Source organism: Athalia rosae, chromosome 2 (assembly GCF_917208135.1).
Source record: "Athalia rosae chromosome 2, iyAthRosa1.1, whole genome shotgun sequence".
NCBI classification, from domain to species: domain Eukaryota; kingdom Metazoa; phylum Arthropoda; class Insecta; order Hymenoptera; family Athaliidae; genus Athalia; species Athalia rosae.
Window position 1 is genome coordinate 9566659 of NC_064027.1, and position 25391 is coordinate 9592049.

Below are 25391 nucleotides of genomic sequence, written 5' to 3' on the forward strand. Positions count from 1 at the left end.
TCCAAAAATCGAGAGATCCTAAGGGAAGACTATAAGATTCTTTGCGATTTCGGGGTAAAAAATCAACATTTTCTCTAATCTTACTATAGAATTGATCGAGTTATCGTCATCTCTTCGCTTTTCGCTTTCCGTATGGAAAAAATGTAAATATCAAAGCATCAAAGTAATTATTCAACGCAGTGCAATGCTAGTAAACTATTAAGAAAACACGCGCGTATGATGCGTAAATTTTTTTTTTTACGTATAGTATGTGCTACATTCATTCCATTGATATTCAGTTTGGATCTTACTTCGCGTTTCGCGGATCGTTACGAAATTTGATCGTGAGCTTTGTGTCAAATGTGTAACTCGAATAATTATAACCAAAAAACATTGAACGAAGTCTTATTACAGGTAATTGCATTGACAGATGCCGTAGACAAATTGAACATAGAAGTGAATGCCATGAAGGTAAAATCGCTCTTAGTCCAGAACCAGAGAATTACCAATGAATTTGATCGAAGAGCAACAATAGAAGAGAAATGCGTAGATAAATACTGTAAAGCGTCAAGAAAATTAAATTCATTTGAACAGCTTTACTTGCATAGATCATCGCCACTGGAATCGACAGTAATATCACATTTCGATGTAGATTCTCAATCCTTGGCGCCTGATTTTTCCAAAAGCGTAGCCCCCACAAAGAGAGATAAAGGTGTGATGTTTGGTACGAAATTGGCCAAAGATGTTGACAATCAAAAGTGGATAAATTCCAAATCTGATGCAAGTGTTACGTCCGGGAATACTGTGGAATCATCTAGTGATTCGTCATTTATCACACCGAGAACTGTGCCCAAAAAAAGCCGAATCCGGAAAAGGCCTGAAAAGAAGGGGGTGAAACAGACAACCGAAGATAGATCTCTTAAGTCCGCTGAACTCGATAACTCCAAAGTTAATAAAACCAAGGACAAAAGTGAGAACATCTCGAAATCGGCAGACGTATCGCCAAATGACAATCAGTTGATTAAATTACAGAAGTCAAGTCCTAAAACTGCGAAACGACAGAGGAGAAAGAGCGATAAAAAGTTACTCCCGAATTCAGAAGATGCAGCCAGGGATGAAATGACCGGTACTGTCGGTAATTCTAATGATTTAATGATCGAAAAGACTAACAAAAGAACTACCACGTTTATGGATAAGTTCAAACAAAATTTCCAGTGTTGCTGTCCGACATTGCGTCAAAAACAAGATGATTCCACTACAGTTGTTACGAAGGAACATAATTTAAAACCACATTCCGCGAAGACAACCCCAAGTAGTACGAAAATTACGAAAATCCCAATTGAACAGGATAACAGAAATGCTAACAACAAGAGTCCCAAGAGTAAGAAAATGGCAAGACCGCAACATTTGAGTAGAACGGAATCGAAAAGTTCACTAGATCGGTCGAATGATAATTTTAATAAACATACAAGTGGAGACAAACAAAAATCGAAGAAGCAAAGATTAGTAGAATCGCCTGCTACTGAATCAGAGAGTCATTCTATCGAAAAACCTATACGTTACACGCTTAAAAACCAAAACATCAAAGTGAAAAAGAACCCGAACGAAACCTTCGAGCCTCCAACAGCTAATAAACAAGTTGAGGCCGTGAGTGAAATGAAACCTTATAACGACACGAACAAAAAAACTCAAACCCGGGCTGCCAATTCAAAGTCAACGGAAACGGAACCAGAGAATCCAAAAAGAGATCAGAAGGTGGTCAACAAGATAAGAATCACAGACACCGCTGTTGGTACAAATCCACCTGCAGAACGCGGGACTACCAATTACGAAAAACATATCGATATCGGAAGTAGCTGTTCTCCGACAAACTGCTGCGTCAGCTCTCACCATCCTGTGAATTTACGCCCAGAAAGATCAATATTTAGCGAACGAGAAATAGAACTACAAGGATTAGTATCATCTTCTGAAGAAAGACTGCCATTGGGTTGCGTGTGTGAGAGGATGGAAAAAAAGAAAGTCAGGAGATTCTTGATTCCTTTCAATAAACATAAGGGTTATTCAAAACGTTGTGGGCCTGGTGGACGATTCACAGGTAATTGCTGCGGATCGATGAATTCTGAAACACAACATTCACAAGCAGTTCATTCTTCGCTGGTAAAGTCCTGTGACCCTCGAATTCAGTCGGAGTGGAGTACCCAGAAATACGAGGTTCAGGAGGTATCGCCGTTTTTTCATAAACCGATATTTCAAAACTATCAGTCATCTAGAGTTTCAAGTACCACAAATATGCCTGATCCGGATTCTACGGGAATGTTACAAACCAACGATAAAGGTACATTGATTCATCATCACAGGATAACGGAGGACTCATCATTGGGAATCAACGATTCCGAACCGTTTGAAGGCAACAGAACTGTGATGAGACAACTGTACAATCGATCGGAAATGCCGAGTTTCGAGAGCGGACGGAAAAATCCGTTTACTTTGTTACCTAATTCGTATTCAAACAGTTCTATTTTCGGGGGAAATTCGCCAATCCACAAATGTGGTCTAACGAATAACCAGGCCACCTCCGCGGAGTCAGAAATTGGACCAAGCAAACCGGCACTTTTTCGTCGTGTCGCTAATTATTTTCTCACCAGAAAATCCGCTCAATTCGTTTACGATTCTGAACCGACATCTATGTCACAGTCGAATGGATATCGTAATAAACCTCCCATATCATCACTATCTACTGCACAAAATTGCGGATCTATTTCTTCGCCCGTACATCAAACACCGCAACGATACGAACATTACCTTTCAGAACAAAATCGGTGTCGGTGTCTATTGGATAAGGACAAACGGAACACTTACGCCCTTATGCCAGTCATCATAAGCCCCCCGTCTCATGTACTTGAGGGAGAATTTCAAATGATCGGATTGTCCGATAGGATTCATCATACCCATGGCTGACGCATGCGTATATTTTCTTTCTTTATCGAGGATTCATAACTTTACAGAGCGATGTACCTGAAATGTATTTTTTTTCTTCACACACCTACATTTCAACCTTTTTGATTTGAAGGATTGACGTAGTCAACGGTGTCAAATACTCGAAAATAATTTATTATAATATTAATAACATTAACATTTCTATAATATGGCGTACGTGTACAAGCAAGTGTTTTGTCATGTGTGCCGGTAAAACTATTCAAAAGTAAGAAAAATACAAGAAAAAATGATATATGGGGGAACTTAGAGTGTAGTAGCACCACAGATAGTGAGCGTAAAAATAAAGGTAAAATAACCTTTTATACAAAGAGGAAAGAAGAAGACGAGAAGAAAATAAAAGCATCGAGCCCAAAATAAGAAGGGATAGTTAGTTCCGAGACGACTAAAAAGCAAGAATTGAATTTGTTGATACGCTAGTAAAAGGAGTCCTAATGTATGGAAGGGAGATATGGGGCTGAAAGGAATATGACAGAAATACGACAGAAAAACATAGAAAAAAATGAGATAATGGACATATAGAAAAGGGATAGAAAAAGATTCTTTAAAGAAATAGGATGGGGTTAACATTACTATGAAGATATTGAACGAAATCATAGATAATAAACTATGTAAAAATGTACATATATGAAAACTAAATGGTTGATAAGAATTATTATTAACATTTTTACACGTGCGAATGGGCCCTATATAGGTACATAATAATTATGTATATTTATGGTATTGTATACTATTACATGCATAAAAGCATGTATTGTACTACGTAGGTACGTATGTACATCACTACGTGTATATCGATTCGTCTACCGTTCTTCAATTACGAAATATAACACAAGAAACAAAATCTCAATCCGTTCATCCATGATGGGAAGAGACGGCAGCTTTGTCTCATAAATTGATATTCAATGCATCCCCTTTTGTTGTGTATTTTATAGTTTGTCACTGAGAGATTTTCACGGTTTCAGAGTGAAAATAAAATACCGGTAAAATAACCCTTAATCAATAAGAGCTCATGGAGTGGGAGCACGCAATTAATCAAGCGTGAATCAGCAAAAATCCAGGTAATTTTTCTTTCTTTTTCATTTATAATTCATAGCTGCACGAAGAACGACTTATTTATGTAGGATGAGCTAGGTATTCCTACATAGTTCTTGAATATCTCGGATTACGCCTGACCTTCTTTTGAATAACTGCGCTCATCATTTTTTGTTTACAAAAAATTAACTTAGAAACTTAATCTATTGAATAGATGATTTTATACAGTACAAACATTGTGCAGGTATTAGGAATAAATTAGATTCATATTCTAATAAAAAAGTTACACATTGTTATGTGATACGAAAAAAAATATATATATTATATATAAATTTTTTACAATAAGTAAGATTCTTATGTGGAGGAGACCATACCTTACACCTATTATAGTATATCTGTTTATATGATCGATATGTTCGTGATATTTTTAATCATGATTTACCAACGTGACAACTCATCTGTAAATTTGAAATTACTGCAATGGTAGGACATCTCAGTCGCGCATTCTATAAATCGTATAAGGCCACTAATTATTCACAACTCTACAACTTTTCATACGAATTCGTAGACATCAGTTTACAATATTTACAGTTTCAACAATATATAGACGTATACAAAGTTACAACCACAGATAGTCATAATTATTATTGTTTTTTGGACTTTGCAATAATATTCGCCAATAAAACTACTTTGTTGGTACCTAAAGTGATTTCGATAGCCGTGTAAACTGCGGCTGTTCTTTCTACTCGTTTCTTCGTTTCACTAGGATAGTTCGACACCTACTTTAATATGGAGGTAATACATTTCGAGACAAGTAATCAAAATCTTTGGCTATGATTCAACAAAAGAATCAGCACCGGAAACAATACGCGATCTCAAATATCGTCGGAATGAATATACACAATCATTGAAAATATAAATTGACAAAACCTAAATTCAGTGATTTATGAACCAATTTATTTACAAAATTTTTAATAAATAATATCGCAGTTGAAAAAAATAAAATAAACAAAAAATAATAACAATTACAATAACGGTATGGTTCGTTTTACCCGTTGAATGTATTTCCCTTTATCCTTAGAGTCTCGTAATACTTCAAATTTTTCGTTTTTCAGTATGCATTTCAGTTTTCAATCAAAAATTTATGTGTGTGCCATGATATGTTGACGTCACTTCAAAGGGTATAAAAACGCTTGTGCTAATGGATTGAGTAAAGTGTATAATTTTGATATAGCTGTTCCTGTTAGGCAAGTGGAATGCTTTTTTTATAAGTTAGTACGCAAAAAAAAAATCACTTGTTTTAGCACATGCCAATAATCCCACCTTATTCAATGAACTTCCGATTCTGCGTACCAGTGATTTACGCTTTACAAATGACTTAAAAATGTCATTTGGTTTCATTTTTCTCAATAACTATCATCGATAGAAATTGATTTTTCACTGCCTTTCGAACTTCCTAATTTTGGATTATTTTTTCTGTGTATATACCTGAAGATGCATGCATTATTTTGCTTTGGTAGTTTCCACGTGTAACGCGTAAACTTCTTGGGACGTCTCTTGGAAGGCCTTATTCATTACTTCGTAGGATTTATCCATGAGATCAGTGAGATTATCCTTGGTCAATCCAGTTGTTGGAATTGGCGGTAGGATAGTTATGTAAACTTTACCTATAAATATTGTCAAATTTTGTTGAAAAATTTCTGATCAAACTGAAGAAAAAGTATAAAGATTAGGCTCACCTGAGCCAAATTTCTTCAGATTATCGTTAATGAAGTAGTACTTCGATACAACAACCGGTTGAATTGGTGTCTGAGAGGCGATCGCCACGTGGAAAGCACCCTTTTTAAAAGGCAATAACGTTGTCCCTGAGTGTCTTTTACCCTCAGGAAACAGACAAAGCTTTGCCTGAAGGAGAAAGAATAGTTATTGTTGTATAGAATTATTTCATCATAATGCTACTAATCTCAGGCGTGTACTCCCCACTAAAGCTGGCAGCGTCTTTGTGATCGTCAATTGACTAGATCAAATTCAAGCGGCTGAAACTGACCTTTCTATTGTTGATGATGTCCGCCGTCGAGTTCATGGTGTTACGAGCATGCTCCGCTTGTAATCTGTCGATGAAAATTGTACCCCAAAGCCAGGAAGCCAGCCCGAACGGACCCAGATAAAGAATTTCTTTTTTTGATATTACAGTACATCGTTTCATTACGGGCCATAGTTCGGCTAATACTGTGCGAGGAAGAAAAAAAGAAAGAAATGTAGAACGTCAATGGATTGACGCCACTTTTTTTGTTCATCTACTCAAAGTACAGATTTCAATTAGTCCCATTCAAACTGTCACGAGCCCTAAAATTTTCAAATTATGCCATCTATGGTTAAGCGCAACTGCTTAGATTACACCAATGAGCGGATAAACGGATTCATTATGACATAGCACAACCGATACACAACAATGTATGTGTGCACGAAGTAAGGTGGGGCATTGATCGTTACAATAACTGCGATACATAACTCTTCGAGACACCGTGGAATCGCTTTTTTTAAAACCGTATAATTAACGAGATAAGAAAGAAAAACAGAAAGAGTAAAAGAGTGCTCTAAATTACCACAAAGATCAAGACCACTTTGATGATTAATCAGGACGACGCATCCCGTATCGCTGACGATATTTTCCTTTCCACGAACTTCGAATTGCATTCCCAAGAGCTTTGCAATTTGGCGTGCGCCCCAAGCAGGTACGCTAGAAAATTAGATCTTGTTATAGTTATGTAATCAGTCTCAAGGTAAAACTACCGTGTCACGCGACAGTCAAAGTCGCATCCTCGTAGGCTTATTGAGTTATACGTTGAGCATAAAAAAAAAACAAACAAGAAAAATACTTTGAACGTAATTTCCAGAAAACTTGTAAATTTTATTAGGCAATAAAACTCACAGCGCATTCGCCCAATGTTTCGGCCGTAGGAACATGTACGGTATACACCATGTCGCAGCAATAGCACTGAGAATTATGAAGAGTATGAATTTTATTCTGTATCTTGCAGCGTCGCTCACAGCGCAAACAACAACGAGAAGTAGCAAAAGAGCAACGCCGATGCTGCTGCACGAAACTCCCAGCACCCTGAAGAGAATTAATAAATTCAATGAGATGTGGTGAACGCCATTGTGAAATTTTCATTTCTTTTCAAAACATGTAGTTATGGTTACATTCCACGAGGACAATTATTTATACATGACATAAATTTTGTAATCCCAGACATAATCAATAACGTGCTACCAACGGATTGGAATTGTCAAATTCTCGCACAATTTTTAACCGAGAGAGTTGACCGATGATTTTTTTTCAGATACCGAAACATTTTTTTCCACGCGCCATTGTTTCGACATCAATCAGCGCATGCTATGAAAATTTTTCTCACACGTATTATACGCGTGGATGGCAGCCGAGTTTTATATTGTTAAAAGGATCTTCGATATGGTCCTCGAACAAGCCATTCCCGCACTTTAGAATGTGAGATTTAATAACCTGAGAGGACATGCGAGGACACATCTTATCTAAAGATGTATAGTACCTCATTCGATAAAGAATTCTATCGGGAACTGTGTGAAGAAAAGTCGAAGAAAAAGAATTCAACCTTCCATCCCTCGAAAGTGCCGAGTGGATTTTCATTACAGAAACTTCAGAGAATACGAAGGTCCTGACTTGTGCAATTGATGTGAAAATATAAACTTGTAATATTGTTGCCAAGACTGATCGGATGACCACGACATTGTGGCTTGATTACGCACGAGATTTACCAACAATGCGGGTTTGAATGGCTACGTGATGTCACTCACAGTTGACGATCTTGTCTTTCATTATCATCACTGTTATTATTATTTTTCTACCTACACCGATGGCACAAAATTTTCCCCTATAGACTTATCCGATCCACGATTAGGAGATTGGGCCGGTCGATTCGTTACAGAGTAAATTATCCTACGTAACGAATCAAAATTCCTTTGAGATAATGTAACGTGAACTCGGATAAGTCATGACTTCTCGGCTATTCTTCGTTTGATTTGTGAGAATCGTTGTGTATGTATAGATTTCTGTGCTCTGAAAAATGAAGTAAACGACAGAAGCAAAAAAAAAAAGTGCTACAACTGCATGTATCCTATGTATAATCGGTTTTGTAGCTAATTTGAAATGGGAACATTTTAAATACATGCGTGTATATCCATGTGAATCACAGACGTAGATTTCTACTAGACACATAGAGACAAAGATGATAAACGCGGTGCTCGTAAGTTGTGTCTGCTAGTTCATCTGTACCGGAAATGCGTTTGTAAACGAAATTATACGCATAATAGGTACGTGCGTACCGACCTCTATAAGAGCACGCGATATTCAAAGGACTATTCAATGGGTCGCTCTAGAAAGCGCGAAAATAAACGCAACTCAATGGATGCGATATCTGCATGTGGAAGGATGGGGCAAAGTGGATAGCTCGGTTGAGAATGATGAAAAATCTCAAAAATATCTTTCGATTTTACCGGTGTTGGCGGGTCTCATTTTTTCCGTTGTATGCATGCACATTAGAATACTGGTGGAACTAAATTTGAACAATGTAACAATCTTCGTTTGGATTAATATAGATTTTTTCTTGGGCTCTCGTTAAGCAAGATTTATCGAATATTTTTGAAGTAAAAAAGGTTGGGAGGAATTTGTTTTGCTCATTTATAGTCGAGCTAATCACTTTTATCACCCTCTCCTACGTGTACCTGTCGCATCTCATCCAGATTTTCGTTTCCTACCACCTTCTGCCACAGTAATAATGAATCGATACTCGTCAAAGTGGTTATCATACAAAAACTGGGTCACCATTCGTTTGCAATACCAGCTAATCACGGAATTGATGCCAAATTTCAATTCCTGCGGGCATATGCTGGGATTCGGGGTATAAGATGATGATTTACCATTCAGCAGCTTGAGAATCTTAAAATACTTCTTGCTTATTTTTTTGTCAGTGAGATATGAGAATAGATCGGGTTCTTTGATTCTAAGTTTCTTTTTCCTTCTTCTTATTGTTTCGCAAGTTTATTCGTCTATTCATCAAATGTTCAATTACCACATAAACCAAGGAATTCACACATACACGTAGAGACATAAATTTGGTGTTCCCGGTACGTGCAAGCTGAAAAAGAATACTAGCTAGATAATTCATGCAGATGCGAACGACCACGTTATTTACCGATGACGTACAGCGTATGAGTAGCGTTTTCGTGCCTGAATATTTCCGAAGTCGATATATAATGTCCACGTGTCTATAAGTACGTAACAGCTGATAGCGTAACGATCGTAGAAAAGTCAATTTTCGTCGAAAGTACGACGCGGTGTACGACGTACGAGGTCTCGTGGGAAGTACTCATCTCAATTCACACTCGTCTTACACGAGGAAACGCATAATTATGACGTATTCCGTGGGAATCTAAACAGGCAGTGGGCATAAATTGTACGTATTTGAATAATACGATGAACCTTCCGTAAAACTTGCCACCGATGACAATGAAATATTGATCGGTCGTAATCAATTTTCATTCCATATACAGAGCAGCAAAACCTCTATACATGAAAAATACAAATACATACGCGTTAGAAAATGATAATATTCGTATCGTATGGAATCATCGAATCGATGATATGTTTAGAATTCAGATTATTATGATAACAGGAAGAAAAAATAAAGAAAGAGTGCAAGAGATTTTAGTAGGTGAAGCAACAAAATATACGAATGCATAAGATTATCTATACGATAGAGGGATAGGAAGCCGAAACAAGCCGCGCCACTTGAAGAAACTTTGTTCGAAACATCAGTCAGCTGGCTATACATATACATTTATAAGTTTAATATCGATTTGCGTAGAGTAATAATAGCTTGACTATTATACGAACTGTCGTACAGAAATAAATTTTATCGGAAATTCATTACAAGGTATTAAGTTTAGTCGGCGACAGAAAATGTACTGCAGGTTGGTAAGTCTCCGTGAAATATTCGTACTTTTTCTCTCCATGTTACGTTTGTATAATCAGTTATCAGTTTTATGGTATTCATCAAATAGTTACCATATAACGATAAAACCCGTTGAATCACTCGTGATATAACTTACTTCATATGCTATACTGGCGGTAAATTTTTGCTCTTATCTAATTTTACATATCCAGGGTTAAAATTTTTCTCTAATCTCTTACATGTATCTAACGTTATCTCATACGAGATGCGTACGATCGGACTATAATACTGTAATCGGATCGACCGATCCACTTCGATAATGATCAGCCGCCGTTCTTTTGCTCATCCACATACGTATCTAATTAGAGATATCGTGAAAAACTAGACTTGGAAAAGGTCCAGTGATTAGTTTTTCGATGTAAAGTTCAATCGAATTATTCTTCCGCACGCAATCTGTCAACTTGATATTCACAATTTGGGTTCTCGGGCTTCACTGGAAAAGATGTTCGGATATTCACGCGTGAGTCAGCGTGGCAGGTAACTGGCAACAAAACTTCATTTGCACAAAACGCCAGATGGGGAGTATAACTGACAAATGAATACCTACCTATCTCGAATCGTTCGCCCTACATTTCGTCGGTATAAATTTTCACACGAATTAATTTCATGTTAGGACAGACACAGGTTTGATGCAAACTTCGAGACCAATTATTTTTCAGTCTCAACAAACATCCAAGAAGTCCAGCACAAGAGTAGAACGTTACGGTAGATTCAATTAGGTTTCATAGGTTTTCAAAATTGTAAAAAACTGCTGCAAATTGAACCGATGTTCCGCTTATCATTTTGCTCAAGTTTTGCTCATAATCAATCGAAGTAATTATTATTTATATCTACGTACGTACATCTATCGCCGATATTATGCAACGGTCCGGCAATTTTTGTACAGTTTGGTTGCTGACACCAGCGCGACGTGATTCAAGCACCCGAGTTCGGCAATGCGGTCTCCGGATATTGAAATACATGGAATCGATATCCATCGAAGTAAGATACCGAGTACTTCGCTTCTCCTGTTCGTTTGTTCAATTAAATATTATCATTATTTATTTATTTTCTCTGGAAGAACGTAATTCGTAAATACAACTCGTTATATAGTTCAAATTGATTGCAGATCGAAATAACTCTCGAAAATTCATTTATTATTATAATTTTCACGGAGACTGCGTGTCGAAAAATTGTAGTCCTCAGAGTTTCAACGAGTCGATTTATGAACCGATATGGTACTCCGATACACTCGATGTTACGTGTAGAAGAATTCAAAGCTTACGAGTCTTGTTCATACTATACTAACACGGGGTTTTTTCAAATTGGAAATTTTTCGATCAGGTGATATTGTGATATGGTTGATCGATCGTCGCAGATGGTATCTTGAAAACCTCGAGAATTTTGGCAGTAAAATTCTGACAATAATGTTATAGATACGTTATCACGATGGTGTATTTACAATCAAGGCCAACCGTTTGTCGTGGACTCTATCATCGGCGACAAAACGACAGAATGAAAAAAAAAAGAAAAGTTCGAAGTTGGATGCAAGTTCGATATTAGCAATTTCTTGAAATATAATCGATAGAGCTTCGCAATTATTTCTCTCTAGTCTGGTTCTCAATGCATCTGCAGTCACGAGTGTATTTAATTATCACGAACTGCTTTCCTTGCAAAACTCATATCGGAAACATAAAATATATCGAGAACGATGTGGCTACAAACCGAAAAATAGTTGCCCGTTTATTTTTTTTTTTACAATCTACATTATTCTTACGATGCCACATAATGTATAATTCTCCGATAATGGAAGCTGGTGTGAATTGCGATTCATATAATAATGTATAAATTTATTCAGCTTTTACAGTCACGCTGCATGGAAGTAAAACACAAATACAGTTGGAGGAAAGGAAAATTCTTTCGCGGTAATGAGCACGGAATCATATATTCATCGACACGTTAATCTTGTCAAGTCAAACATTATTCGAAATTTGCTGTATCAGCTGGCGGATACAAACATCGCTTTGCACATGGGAATGGGTCACACGACTACCATAAATGTGCATCAATGCAGCGGCAAACTCTTATCGTGAAATACATTGAAAACTTCCGAGGGTTGTTCAAAGTTTATCTTACATCTTTCTGACCCTCATCTATAACAACAATCGATTGGTTTTTTTACCGCATACATTAATTCCGATTTTAAATACATATATTTCTATTCGACAGGATCACTAACTTTGATGACGCGAAAAATGACGACGATTTCTCTCACTCTTACAACAGACATTCATTGCATGAAATAACAGTTGGATCGAACGTCGAGTTTGATTTTTTCATTTATTTTTATCACACAGGGTGTAGTTTTGGGTTTAATGCATATTTTTTATCCCCCCGTAGTTGAAGTTAAACGTTTCGTTTACACAGTCACTTCTGAGGCCCGGAGCCCAGACAAGGGTGACAATATTTGGACAAGAAATTCTTATCCCATTCTTATCCTCATCCATGTCCTTGATTGATGTATTGCATCTATGCACTTGAATCGTGATGAATTGAGACGCATGGGCACCTTCTTCTAAAATTAATTGACTCTAAGAAGAATCAGCGCCAGTTTCTCTGATCGTTGCAAATGATTAGGAGAATCAATAAAATATGTGCATACATATGGTTTAAAAAAAATGGATCACTTTGATTCTACTTATACCGAGATACGACGTGTTAATGGGATCGTTTTTCTTATCAATTGATACGATAACATTACACATGGGAATAACTATCGCGCTGACCATATTAGGTATGTTAGGAAGACACGTGGTGTGTTCTTCATAATCAGTGATAGGGACAAACGCTTATTCACACAATAATCTGTATTGTACTCGTAACACGCATGGATTAGTTGGTTACGTCTTTGCAGATGTTTCGTCGCAGGACAAACGCCCCACCTGTACGAAGGTAATAAATCTTGAAATCGAAATGGAATGAATGAATTCAGTGTCTGTATGGATTGTACGTGTAGTGATGAGGTGAGATCAACGCTTGGAAAACTTGATCGCACGTAAAAAATTTATTCAGAGTATATACGTATATAAACAGCGTCGGTTCTAATCCAATTTTGGAGCAACCTTCGTCCCTTAAACAATGGCAGAGCTGATCCATGAATAAGGGATGAACCGAAGATAAGACACGACGAACCGTAACGCGCTGACATTTTCGCGAAGATATTGTGCAATCGACATATGACAGCGTCGGCATTCGTATTATTGAAATTTTCCATAGGATGTAAACGTCGGCGATTTCGCATCTAAGAAATTCTTACATGGTTGACACATGAGTATCAAATTAGAATAATAGAGGACGAAGTCAATTTTCTTGCTCCCATCATTCTGATTTGATTGCGCGACGTTGAAATTTATCTGTTCCGCTTCTCTGGAAGCATCGAGATCGTTCAATTCATTTATCGCGCACATCTACTGACGAATTTTCGTGCAATTTTCCCAGCATGTGACCCCTGTAACTCATTGGAAACATTCTGCAACCAGTTCCCAATGATGAAGCGGCTACGCAACTGAGTTTGAATTTTCGAACGAAATCGAAAAATTTCGATTATCTGGATTGATGGAGTAAGATCCTCGTAATTTTTGATATCAGAATTTTATCACTGTTTCGAAATTGTAACATACATATTTATGCATATGTTGTCATCTCTAATTTCAAAAATAAATTTATTTATATTTGATTGCGATTAATAAAATTAATCTCCCTCTCTTCACACAGCTTAAACATTATGAAAAATCACGCACACGAATCGTATTCACACCTCGATCTGCATCCACGAAAATGTATAATCACATTCTTCGTGTATCTGGAAAATTCACATCAACTTTTTCTTCGTTCGTTGGAATGAAATTGTCCATCCAAGTTTGTTTACGCGAAGATATTGCGCTTCGGAATTCAAATTCGAATTCATATTCTGACAATTGCTACTCAAGGAGTTTTAAAAAAAAAGAAGAAACAACGATCGCATTGGTCACAGGTTTGTAATTGTTCTTATTGGTTTTAAAGAATATACCGATACTCACATTTTACAGACTTATTAACGACAAATAATGATCACTATCAATTACTGTCATCAACTGCCAAACTCAGCACGGTCCTCTCCGCAGTCGGCGTAGTCTCTCACTGAAATGATATGAACTGATAGACACGTGCGCCGTATCGAACGAGGGTGTCTTCGTGTTTGTTCGGTAACTCTCGGTACTCATGGTTAGACCTCTTGGACCTGATCATCACGACGTTAAAATTTCCAGAATTTATTGCTGCTTGGTCATAGTCATTCATATAATTACAATAAATGGAGAACAATCAATGAAAAACTCGTTCGAGAACGATGACTGAAGCGGTTAATATCCGACTTGATGTTAGCGATTCAAACGCTGCGCGGTTTGACGAGTGAGCATGTGACGTATAGCTACGCGCTCAACGCACTGCTCGTTGAGCTGCATTACTCATTCAAAAATGCGATCATTGTATTCACATCGGCATGCAATCGATGTCTAATTTTTTCAGTTTAATATAACAACCGTAAGGGTCGGAGGCTCTTGAATTGAGAAATACGAGTCTCAGATCTCTAGGCTACGAAGTAATCTGCTCCATTCCGTTTGAAGTTAGTTCTATACGGAGGTATATAGATGATAGTCTCCTCACATTTCACAAATTTATCAGACCCACGAATTCACTGAGAATGAAAGCTTTAGAAGAGCGTTTAGGATTGTTTGTGGACAGTAAACAACCCAATCTGTACACCTGCTGCGATTCTCTTTTCATACTTTTGATCGTAGCACACGCATTATATGCAACAATAATCTGCACGAATTTCTCTGATTGAATTCAGTTCGCTTGAATTGCGACGTACGTAATGAGAACGACTTAGAATGATGAATTCAAGTGCGTTATACTTAATTTACCGATCTTTTATTCATCGTCAAGTTTTGAGAGGATGTTATGTAGTCTGGTTTCATCACCGAAAATATCATCGCCTGTAACTCCTCAACGGCCTGATGAAACGGATCATCTTCTTCAGGAGTCTTGCTTGGATTGAGAAAAACAATCCTGATATAGACGTCTGAAAAATTTCCAGTTTCGGAAGGGTAAATCATCTTGCTGGATAAGGTGGATCTTGGTGACTCATTTTGAGTATTATTGAAACCAACTCATCTTTGTCAGGTAAGAGCACAGGCTAGGACCTTTGTACCGTAGGATCTGAACAGTCATATGCAGAAACCGTTTTACTTCGCGCCTCGATTACGTCCAAAAAACACAATTCGCAATCGGAGATTCATCTGACAGTCGTTTAGCAACTATCCGAAATGAATCGCAGAATGATCAATCCACAATCATGATTTTGACAATTCTTCGGCAACCATGTCAAGCTGTCATTATTCGGAAAATCGGAAACATTTTTCTGAACCCTAAAGCTTCTGAACCTTTTTTGAATTTCTGCTCTATCATTTTTTCCTTTGTTGTTAGAAACCTTCAAACTGAGGGCTCTGAACCTGTGCGCGCCGACAGGATTCCCATGCGGTATGTGAAGTGCTCGTGAAACAATTTACCTTGACATCGATGACTCGGTATAGATAATATACAAGATTTTATCAGGCCGGCAGTGAATGAATTTATCACAAGTTATAAAACGTATTGAAAACTGCATCTACTCATTATTCACATACCGCGTATTGGTTCAATTAGATGAGGGCGGTTTATAATCCGAACACTTCATTCATCTGATAGAGCATTTTTTTTTTTCATTACATACAAAAATCTGGACTATTGTAAATTCAGATAATTGTTCAAAATAGCTTATCCACTCCGAATTAATAAATGCGGTGTTAATTGTATCTGATCGACTCAATGAACATTTGATTTATATAATCAGATTACTAGTGAATATGTCATTAGATTCGAGTGATTCATATCCGATCTGTGTTCCGACAGTTAAAGTATCAACTTCATACTTATTGTTAGTACATAATTAGTCGTGCAAGAGACCAGCGAATTTACATTATTTTTCACACGTACAATTTCGAATGTGTCAAAGACCTTATAGCAACTGATCAAACGGTTCTAGTTACACACCTATTATAAGTCCCACAATAGTTTTTACGAATATCCACATTACAATAATCATGTAATCTAGATTTCGTGCGTCTGATTACTGTATATTTAAAAATAGACATTATCCGATTACCATAGTTTAAAAATTTAGATCAGGTTTAGTATTTTGTGGATATTGTTCATCCACAACATCAAATAAGGTCGACCGAAAGTCAGAAGTGCATTTCAACAAAGCAAAGTTCAAAGTTTGTAGACTTACTTTTTTGTGTTATCCAATTATAGCCGAATGTTTCCGCTGTACTATTTCGCTACTCGCGCTACCTGTGTACTCATAATTTCCTGAACTTTCAAGTCTCAGCCTAGACAGATTTGTATATTTTAAACGTACACGCAGTGTCTCTCCGGTCGACCGAGTCTAGGACGATATCTTGGCAGGTAATGGTCAGGGGATAGCTCCTGCGCCTAGACAACAATATCAGGGAAACATGATCGCAACTTGGTGATCTCGTGGATAATCGTTTCTAGAGGTCCCATGAACCGGCTGCCCGCAGATCCAGTCGACGTCATAGGAAAACCGGTTTACCGGCGATGCTGCCCACGCGGCAACTCAGCTATTAGGGGACTAGGAAACAGGCGGTTCGCTGTAATCAACGAGCGAATCAAGCTCGGAAAAACCGCGATACGTCCAAGTTCCGAGATCATGCATAGGAGATAATAAGAATTGGTACTCGAAGTCTATCGGTACAATTCGACGTGGATCTGGTCTCCCGTTAGTTTTCAGCAATAAATCTCAACTCGCACCATAGATGCATATATATATATACTCGCAACCAGTTGAAAACTAAGGAAACTATAAATATCTACGAATAATAATAGCGTTATAGGAACTGGAAGTAGCGCCAATATAGTCAACGCGGTATTTCTATTGCCTCTGCTCATTTCGTTCACCGGCGAGTTACCCTGGGAGAAAGGTGATGCGGTTATAGTACCCCGATCCAAACTTGATTTGAATTTCAAATTGTATAATCCGCAGGAATGATCGTTAACTAGCGGGCGGTACGACAAATGATACGAACATTTATAGTTTACCTAAACATTAGTACGTTTATATCACCAGATACACTTGTTATTCAGTTTTCTTCGCGCAAAGATACAACGACCTCCAAGCCGATAAGAATTGTTCTGACAATTGTTCGCCGTATGGGTGACTTATTGTCAGTCCGTTGATACGCCGGGCACAGGCGTGATGATACTTTAAATTGATTAGTAAGTGGGACGCCTTTGTCACTGAAATAACGGATCAAGGTTCTGACAGAATTCCATAAATTTGACTATTCATCGAATTGCTCGCAATGTTTCATTAGTACAAGGCAATATTCGCAGAAATTATCCCACCGAAATCCCATTTATTGTGATTGGGAATTCCACAATGGTAATTAACGGCATACGTTACAGCAACTGTATCGTCTAGTTATCGATGCTTGCGAAGGATGATGTGAGGGAAAAATCGAAAATCACCCGAAAGAAAAAAAAAGAAAGTGAACCAGTTGAAGCAGGCAGCAAGACATACATGTATAGCACTTGCATAATATCTAAATGGCATGACTGGACGTATTATTAATCGTACGTTAAGCAGCAGGCTCTGTATATATTGTTACGGAACAGACGTGACGCACGGTAGACGGTTTCGCATCGACTGTATGTTCGGCTTGGACTCTGACAAAATACTGACTGACGGCTGACGAGCTGTAATTATCAACGGCCTTGTTCAAAACCTCAAAGAGATTAAAGGGTTATTACGAAAGATAGTTGGACTGTGAAACGAGAGAATTATAAGGGAGATTATGAGGGGTTTTAATGAAGAGAACGTTGAGCATTCGATAACGGTCGTCGTCGTGTTGAACAATATTTAAGCCGAGAAGACAATGTCACACCACAGAGAAACTTACCACTTTGATCGACTATCGATTACGTCTGGTAGTCGCGAACCTTCTGATACGTGACCGACGACAGATTACTCTTATTATTACTCTCATATAGTCATGATGGATTTATTTCTAAACCGTAGCAATTAAAGACGATATACTTCATCGCGAAATTTAATAAGTGTATTCGTAAAGTCAAATTTAACGATTTGCCTCGTTTTAATTTATTCGATTCATGTATAGTGTTTAGATAGGTATATCCACACCAAAACTACAGCTAGAACATCTTTGTCTGATACAGAGAATTGAAAAACTTATCGTAAAAAAAAACTTCCCTCAATTAAAAGTACTACATATTTTTGCACTGATGCGGAAGATAAATGGAATTGATTGCCGCGTGAGATCGACTGTGAGATGGATGATCAATTTCATCGACTAGTTCGTCTCTATGGTTGGTATTTCAGAGTTGATACTAGAACATGAAAACTCATCAAAATATCCATAAATGGTCTAATTCATTGACGTGAAGTGCGATTGACGTGAAGTAGACCTCACAGATAAAATCGATGTTCATTAACACCACATTGCAGTTTTACCATTCATGAAACGGATGATTTTGGCATCGGAATGAGTGATGTCTATTGATCAGAAGAAGAATCATTTATTGCGTATTATGAGTGATTGTGATTTTCTTGCATAATTAAACATATTCGACACGTCAGATACACGCCATAATCGATGTGCCAACAACAGCCCCATTATAAAGTGATTGACCGTCGAATTAGTCGTTCAAATTCCACGAATAAATGAAAATCAGATTGTGAGAGTTGATGAATGATCGATATGTATAGTTTGTACAAACTCATCTGTGCGTGTAATTGAATCAGAATTTCTATAAAGTTGATTGATTTACTATTTTTTATTAAGGCAAATTATTTTCAGAGATCCCCTGTTCACCGGAATTCAATTATTTTGTTGACATTTAATTTCTAGTATTCGATTCGAATACAGATTTTATTCATACCATGTTACGTACACGTTAAAAACAGCAATCAGCTGCTGACAATATTTCCTAGTGTTGTATAAAAATTGCACCTATTCATCTTAAGCCTGAAGTATTTATCTACAACTAGGTCGAATATTGAATTAAGTCAACAATAATTACAATTCGTCAATTTCGAACTAGATTCTCGTCTATTAAAATAATTTCTCATTATCGCAAATGCTCATTTACCGGCTAATTGTGGAGTAAGCTGGATTTTTTTTGTACAGTATCAAAAGCAGTCAAAAAGTACTTTTGATTGTAAAAAATCCGTGATCATTGAGCAATAGCCCATTTTACAATTAATTTTCTAACGCTGGCACCGAATTCTAATATCTCCATTTGAAGAACGATAATATCGGCCGTTGTCATTCGTTGATACTGAATAAGTGTTTTGATTCGATCCACAAAAAATTGCCCTCTATAAAATATTTCTTGAATCTAGATCTTACTCTCTTTTTCAAAGAAGCATAATTAATTCAACTTATAGCACTTGTCCAGGATAATCCGGTGGCAACGGGGAGAGGACCTCTTTGGTCAGGGCTTCGAAAGCGTCCAGCATTACAGCACGTGTCCTAATGATCAAGTCGTCGACATCCTTCAATTCGAGTCCATCCGTGAAAATCGGTTTCAAAGTATGTATTATCACTTTACCTGGATTATAAAAACAAAAATCAAAATCAGAATCCGCTCTTCCCTTAGAAATAACATTTTCGAGCTGAAGAATTATTTGCCCATATGTTTACAACATGCCACCAATTTCACTATCATTATTCAAAATCTCGCTATTCAGAGTATGCGGAACAAAGTACATGCAGCAATGCATACGAAGAGATAATTTACTTCGTCATTGTATCTAAAAGACAAACTCCCACGATTTTAAGCTATACTATTGTTCGAACTTGCACAGTATTCTAATAATTGAGTATAAGTCTGCAAATAATATAGTTATAACTTGAGCATATGTGATTTCATTCTGACCTCTGCCGAAGTATCGAGTTTTCTCATTTATGAAATAATACGGTGAAAACACCACGGGAAGTATTGGCACTTGATTTTCTATAGCAATCCTGAAAGCGCCCTTTTTGAACGGTAACATGCCAGTCTTTAGAACAGTCTTGTTTCGAGTTCCTTCTGGAAATATCCACATTTTGGTCTGGACAAAAAAAAATCCAAATGAAAAGCAGACTGTCGCCATTTGTCATGGTATTTAAGTAATTTCAGGAAAATTGAATGAGTAGACTCGAATCCGATGTAAGGATCAGAGCCGAGATTTTTATTTTGAATTCTATTTGGTTATACATTGAACGAGTTTATGACGTTTTATGTTAATATGCATGTGTACATATTGGATGAATATGCTTAGATTGATATGTTAATGTGGGAATATTATTCAAATAAGTAGGAGTGATAAATAATTACGTATGTAATGATTGAAAATGAACTTGATCAAAATTCGTCTTTCTCAGATAAAAATTAGACACACAATTCATCGACAAAAATCAGCGACTTTAGCTCATGACGTATTATATTTACCGTACCTTCTCATGCTTCACAAGTAAACTAGTTGCATTGAGAGTAGTTACTGCTTTGCTCGAATTACGTCTGTCAATAAATACAACACCGGCCAGCCAAGCTGCCAAACCAAAGGGCCAGGCGTAAAAGACTTCCATCTTAGCAACACTGGCACACTTTCCCATCACTCCCCAGATGTTGAACATTCCTGTAAGATAAAAAAAAAAGTCTATAGGAAGCCTATGGAGAAGGAAGTACACGGAAATAATTGAACAACGGATGAAAAATTTTTCCACTTATGCAGCTGCAGTCTTAAGACGTCATTTACTGGTGGGGTGCTATCTGCGCGGACACGCGGATGGTATTTTTGCGAGAAGAATTCGGAAAGAGAAATTTCCAAGTTTGGGTCAAAGAATCTGAAAAATCTATGAAAATTTTCGTACAAAACTAAGATGTATAAAGTCACTTCAACTGTCGAGAATGGGAGGGACTTATTCGCACGAGGCTCCACCCCTTCAGCCAATCAACAACTAGAAGAATTCGGTACCTGATCAATTTCTCGGCATAAGTAAGAAATATGAACAACTACTTAACTAGGCTGTTAGGTATCCATTCATTTTGATGTTCATAAGCACTTGATGTTCGCATTGACAGAGAAGCTCAACAATTTAAATCACATTGTATCAGGTAGCGAATTCTTCTAGTCGTTGATTGGCTGAAGGGGCGGGGCCTCAGAAGGGCGGAGCCTCAAAGGGGCGGGGCCTCGTGCTTGTCAAGTCCCTCCCATTCTCGACACTTCAGGTGACTCACCCTGTATACTTATATGCAGAGTGGAAGTAATAACGTAGAATGTTGTAGATTTTGCGAGTTTGACTATAAAAGATAAAAAAATTAGATAAAACAAACCAGACGCAAATCAGCGGCCCGTTTGGCACTTCACGGCGTATTGTCACATACTCGGTTACGGTCACAGCTGCTAAGGTATTTCGATGAGTAGGGTTTGCCTACGCCAGGGGATAAGGTTCTTTCATAACCGATCAAAACGTGTAGAATCTGTGTGTATTGCTCACACTAGCTATACACAAAGAAGTCGATATGTCTTTTTGTAAAAAGTGATCTTGTAGATTACGTAGGTATATGCTAGGTCAACTGTCAGTACATGATATTCACACTTGAAAATCAATGTCTGGCTGAAATTCTAAGGGATTCAAAAGATGAAAGAACATCAGATGCGAAGGATCTCTATAAATACCTACCAAGAATGTCAAGTGTGGTCTGGTGATTGGCAACGATGATACATCCACGTTCAATGCTTAATTCATCAGCTCCGCGAAGTTCCCATTCGATGCCTAAGATCTTCGTAATTTGTCTTAGGAGCACCGACAAATCCCTACATCAAGGAAGAACTCGGCTCAAAACTTTTTGATTGACTTTAAGATGGCAACTTTTATATTTCGAAGTCTGAGTTCAACCAATATAGGTGTATCGAGTTTGCATTGAACGTAACTGAGAATATAATCCCAATTATGTTGACTGATCACATGTAAATTTCATGCAAAGAACATTAACTTCTTTATCGCAGAACACTGCATCTCGTACAGTTGGAAGGTATGGGTATTACTGTTATGAATTGCGATGTAAAGTAGGATTTTATGTCTCGATAATCTCACCTGCAGTTTTTCACATTTTTTGGCCTCAGCAGGATGAATGGCATGCTTCCAAGGGCGATTATAGAAGATACCAAGTAGTAAAGGATAAACCTAACGTTAAAACGGATGACGTCATGACTGTCCGAGCTTAGGACTAGAACAATCATGAACAAAATCGTCACCAACAGATACATCAGCCACGTTATCATCTGAAACAAATATGCAATTTCACTGATTCAACCGCGAAAACAAAAATAGAAGAGCATGATAAACATTACAAGGAAATTCATTTGGACGAAGCCATCGAAATATTCACTTTCCGACTGTAATGAATCCCTAAATTAAGTATGCCTGAGAATTGATCATAGAGTGAAAAGAAGAGGTTTATTATCCTGTTGAAATGTCACTTAACTTTTTGTCCCACAGTAAACTTTTAAGATGTACCAAATGATTTTCGCTTTACACCCCGATAATCGTTGAGATTTCCAATGCGACCCACGACGCTGTACTGAACTGTCTAACATCGCCAGCTAACAGGACTGATGAGTGAATGGGAGGATTGTTATCGATCTGTCTATTTTCTATCTCAGAGGACTTTGCTGCTATGAATATACTCGACAGCTCTACTAATTATACGAACCAGTTTAATGCCTGAGGTAAAAAATTATGATAGGTATTCAAAGATGCTTGTGTAATAAATCAATAAAAGAAATTGCATCCCAGTAATAACATGTGAACATTCATCAGCGCAACCGTGATTGTAGATTAGTTATTGAGGATGATGAAAGTTTAACTTTTTCCGAAAATCACTTCCCAAATTTGACGACTGTCTGTCCGTTGGTACAAATTACGTTGGATTGTAATCTCAGAGATTCGAGACGACAAAGCTACTGAACTGTAAAGTTCTGACGGCGGTGGTGATTCACTTTATCCTCAACCTTAGGGGACCCGCAAAACCCACGCGTAACGTATGAACGCATTGTTCGTGTCTAGACTTCGTATGCCGTATGTGGTGCGTTTGTATTGTGATTCGGGTTAAGGAGAGAACGAAATCTCATCGTAACCGCATTGCTTGTGACAAATTAAGAACAATTCGTAATCAGTGGGACTAACTGACCATTTCTTTATCAATTTGGATAACGGATAGTTCATTCAGCTATGTACAACACATCTCTGAACCGGGTTCAATGTAGTTTATGCGACGTATTTATGCGTCATTCATCAAAATATTTCCGGTAGAGATGGTAAAGTAATAATGATGTGTTATATTTATTGTTACTTAAATTTCGGAGGGGACTGAAGTTCGAAACTTATTATCACATTACAGCTCGGTATAGTCGGAAAAACGAAAAATTTAGAAATTGAAACGTAATTTACTTCGACCTTAATGACTTGAACATCGCTCTAATTCGTAACATCTAAGGACGAAAAATTAAATTATACTACGCGTCTCGTTTACGATGATAGATAACTTGTAGTAGGTGACCTAGCTGATGGTTACGTATATGCGTCAATAAATAAATTGCGCGTATCAATTACAATTGTATATGTACATACTTCGTCTCGTATATCAATGAGAACCCCGCAGCTTATTTATTTATATATTTGGAGTAGATCGAAAGTTGGCGTAAAGTTATCCCATCAAAGCGTGGATACGATTTGGTTCCATTTTTCGTAATCCGTGCATCGCTGCATAATAGTTACCTGCACGAATGTGATATTTTACTCATAGATAACTAGGACCGTATCGATTAAAAGTCGTAAAATTCCTAATGTGACTCAACAAGTAGGTTAGATATGCAATAGTTTAATAAAAAATGGATATTTAGGTGGTATTTTTTTCTCCAACCAGCCTATATGTGGAATATGCATCTTCATTGTGATTAAAAATCGATTATGCGATGCCGGTGTCTCGACAATAATATTACTGATAAATCAACAGCCTCGGTTGATCCGGGTAATCTAGATACCAAGTTGAATTAACTAATCAAATCACAAAGTAGATTAGAATTTGCAAGAGTGTCAGATTTTCAATTGCGATAGATGCCTACTCTAATACGATATATCGATATGAAAATTCGACTTGTTCAAAGCGAATCTAGCTCAAAGCTGCTCTGTAACGCAAGGTTGAATTTTTTTTATCCTCTATTTTATAGTCGTATGAATTACATCTAAGTTTACGGAAATGTTACCGAGCACATGTAACCGATAAGTTCGAACGATTCACGCAAGAAACTTAGATAATTTAATGAAATCTATGAATATATTTGTTTCACAACGATAATCTGTTGACCCTTTTGTCCATGAGATACGTAAGTATATTATTCCACACTTTTACGCGATGTTTCTAGTTTATAGAAACAACCGTAGTTTTTGTTTTTCAGATCATTTGTAGCGTTTTTCCAAGGCAAGTGTATTACGGAAATAAACATCACATCACGATTCGAGAATAAAATTGTACCAACGATGTGCACATGGAATTTAATGAATTTCAGTGAATTTTCGAATAAATCTCACCTTTCAAACTCTATGACACTCGGAAAGAATCGGAAATTTTTTGTTTCACAAAAGTTCTGAACTTGGGGTGATACGGAACGCACGAATAAACTTTATTATTATGAAAACATCTGATCAATAGCTCGGATATTTGGGAAATCGAAATTTTGCCATTGCACAGCGCATTTCAATTATCAGGGCGTAGTAGTGGTTGTTTTAAAAATACTAATCCCATTCGCACTTGGCACGTTCTTTACTGCACAGACAATATAGTACGAACAAAGCAAGACCCAGACGCCGACTGATCGCGAGCCCTTACAGCGGCGACGACGACTCGGGGAAATTCAACCGTTGAGCATAACGTATATCAGCTGGTGGCCCTGTTTTGGTTTTTTTTTTTTTTAACGATTCATTTTTCCCCTCACCAATCTGTGAAGCCATCGTGAAGTTTCATAATACCTGAACGACACCTGCAGATATAGATCAAATTTCTATACATGTTACAAGTTCAGGTGTTCGATGAACCCAGAGTTAATCTGCCACCCCCAATCGCGTACGGATCTACATTCTGAGGACTGAATGTGGACTCGTCAACATTTTGGAATGCTGTTCCAAA

The 25391-nt window shown here is 37.4% G+C and overlaps 3 protein-coding genes and 3 long non-coding RNA genes across 8 annotated transcripts; 2 read left to right on the forward strand and 4 right to left on the reverse strand.

The window, feature by feature from the left end:
• Positions 1 to 3599: 3599 nt before the first annotated feature.
• On the reverse strand, positions 3600 to 14266 carry LOC105685122 (1-acyl-sn-glycerol-3-phosphate acyltransferase beta). Its single transcript, XM_012398973.3, has 6 exons — positions 14117 to 14266; positions 6941 to 7126; positions 6615 to 6748; positions 6056 to 6237; positions 5748 to 5913; positions 3600 to 5675 (listed from the first exon to the last, which is right to left on the reverse strand). Coding segments are annotated over exons 1-6 (834 nt in total). The 5' UTR covers positions 14119 to 14266; the 3' UTR covers positions 3600 to 5511.
• Positions 8794 to 11474, reverse strand: LOC125499962. The gene is made up of 2 exons (XR_007277084.1): positions 10606 to 11474; positions 8794 to 10539 (listed from the first exon to the last, which is right to left on the reverse strand). It is a non-coding gene; the product is annotated as an uncharacterized LOC125499962 (long non-coding RNA).
• LOC125499961 lies at positions 10928 to 12151 on the forward strand. 2 transcript variants are annotated; one of them, XM_048650546.1, is made up of 3 exons: positions 10959 to 11039; positions 11167 to 11381; positions 11474 to 12151. In XM_048650546.1, the coding sequence occupies exons 1-3, from the start codon at positions 11019 to 11021 to the stop codon at positions 11598 to 11600; spliced, it is 363 nt and encodes a 120-aa protein (XP_048506503.1). In that variant the 5' UTR covers positions 10959 to 11018; the 3' UTR covers positions 11601 to 12151. The 2 variants fall into 2 exon arrangements, 1 of the variants encoding a protein (XP_048506503.1); XR_007277083.1 differs by lacking the exon at positions 11167 to 11381 and having other exon boundaries at positions 10928 to 11039; positions 11474 to 11554.
• Positions 14267 to 17832: 3566 nt separating the features above from the next.
• LOC125499788 lies at positions 17833 to 22472 on the forward strand. Its single transcript, XR_007276774.1, has 3 exons — positions 17833 to 18524; positions 19606 to 19750; positions 22330 to 22472. It is a non-coding gene; the product is annotated as an uncharacterized LOC125499788 (long non-coding RNA).
• LOC105694049 (1-acyl-sn-glycerol-3-phosphate acyltransferase alpha-like) lies at positions 19055 to 25294 on the reverse strand. 2 transcript variants are annotated; one of them, XM_020850879.2, is made up of 6 exons: positions 24797 to 25294; positions 22301 to 22488; positions 21887 to 22020; positions 20657 to 20838; positions 20097 to 20271; positions 19055 to 19769 (listed from the first exon to the last, which is right to left on the reverse strand). In XM_020850879.2, exons 2-6 carry the CDS (start codon positions 22486 to 22488, stop codon positions 19600 to 19602), a joined length of 849 nt encoding a protein of 282 aa, XP_020706538.2. In that variant the 5' UTR covers positions 24797 to 25294; the 3' UTR covers positions 19055 to 19599. The 2 variants fall into 2 exon arrangements, with proteins under 2 accessions (XP_020706538.2, XP_012269802.2); XM_012414379.3 differs by lacking the exon at positions 24797 to 25294 and adding an exon at positions 22691 to 22821.
• On the reverse strand, positions 20979 to 21666 carry LOC125499789. The gene is made up of 3 exons (XR_007276775.1): positions 21588 to 21666; positions 21441 to 21503; positions 20979 to 21055 (listed from the first exon to the last, which is right to left on the reverse strand). It is a non-coding gene; the product is annotated as an uncharacterized LOC125499789 (long non-coding RNA).
• Positions 25295 to 25391: the final 97 nt, after the last annotated feature.

Excerpts from the sequence above, each read along its gene's own strand:
- LOC125499961 (XM_048650546.1), top strand. The coding sequence starts at position 11,019 with ATGGAATCGATATCCATCGAA. Across the intron at positions 11,040-11,166 it reads TGGAATCGATATCCATCGAA|ATCGAAATAACTCTCGAAAA; the intron begins GTAAGATACCGA and ends AATTGATTGCAG. Across the intron at positions 11,382-11,473 it reads ATTGGAAATTTTTCGATCAG|ATACGTTATCACGATGGTGT; the intron begins GTGATATTGTGA and ends ATAATGTTATAG.
- LOC105694049 (XM_020850879.2), bottom strand. The coding sequence starts at position 22,488 with ATGATAACGTGGCTGATGTATCTGTTGGTGACGATTTTGTTCATGATT. Across the intron at positions 20,272-20,656 it reads TACTTGTGAAGCATGAGAAG|ACCAAAATGTGGATATTTCC; the intron begins GTACGGTAAATA and ends TTTTTTGTCCAG. Across the intron at positions 19,770-20,096 it reads AACTCGATACTTCGGCAGAG|GTAAAGTGATAATACATACT; the intron begins GTCAGAATGAAA and ends TTTATAATCCAG.
- LOC105685122 (XM_012398973.3), bottom strand. Across the intron at positions 6,238-6,614 it reads AAGTGGTCTTGATCTTTGTG|TATTAGCCGAACTATGGCCC; the intron begins GTAATTTAGAGC and ends TTCCTCGCACAG. Across the intron at positions 5,676-5,747 it reads TCTGAAGAAATTTGGCTCAG|GTAAAGTTTACATAACTATC; the intron begins GTGAGCCTAATC and ends CAATATTTATAG.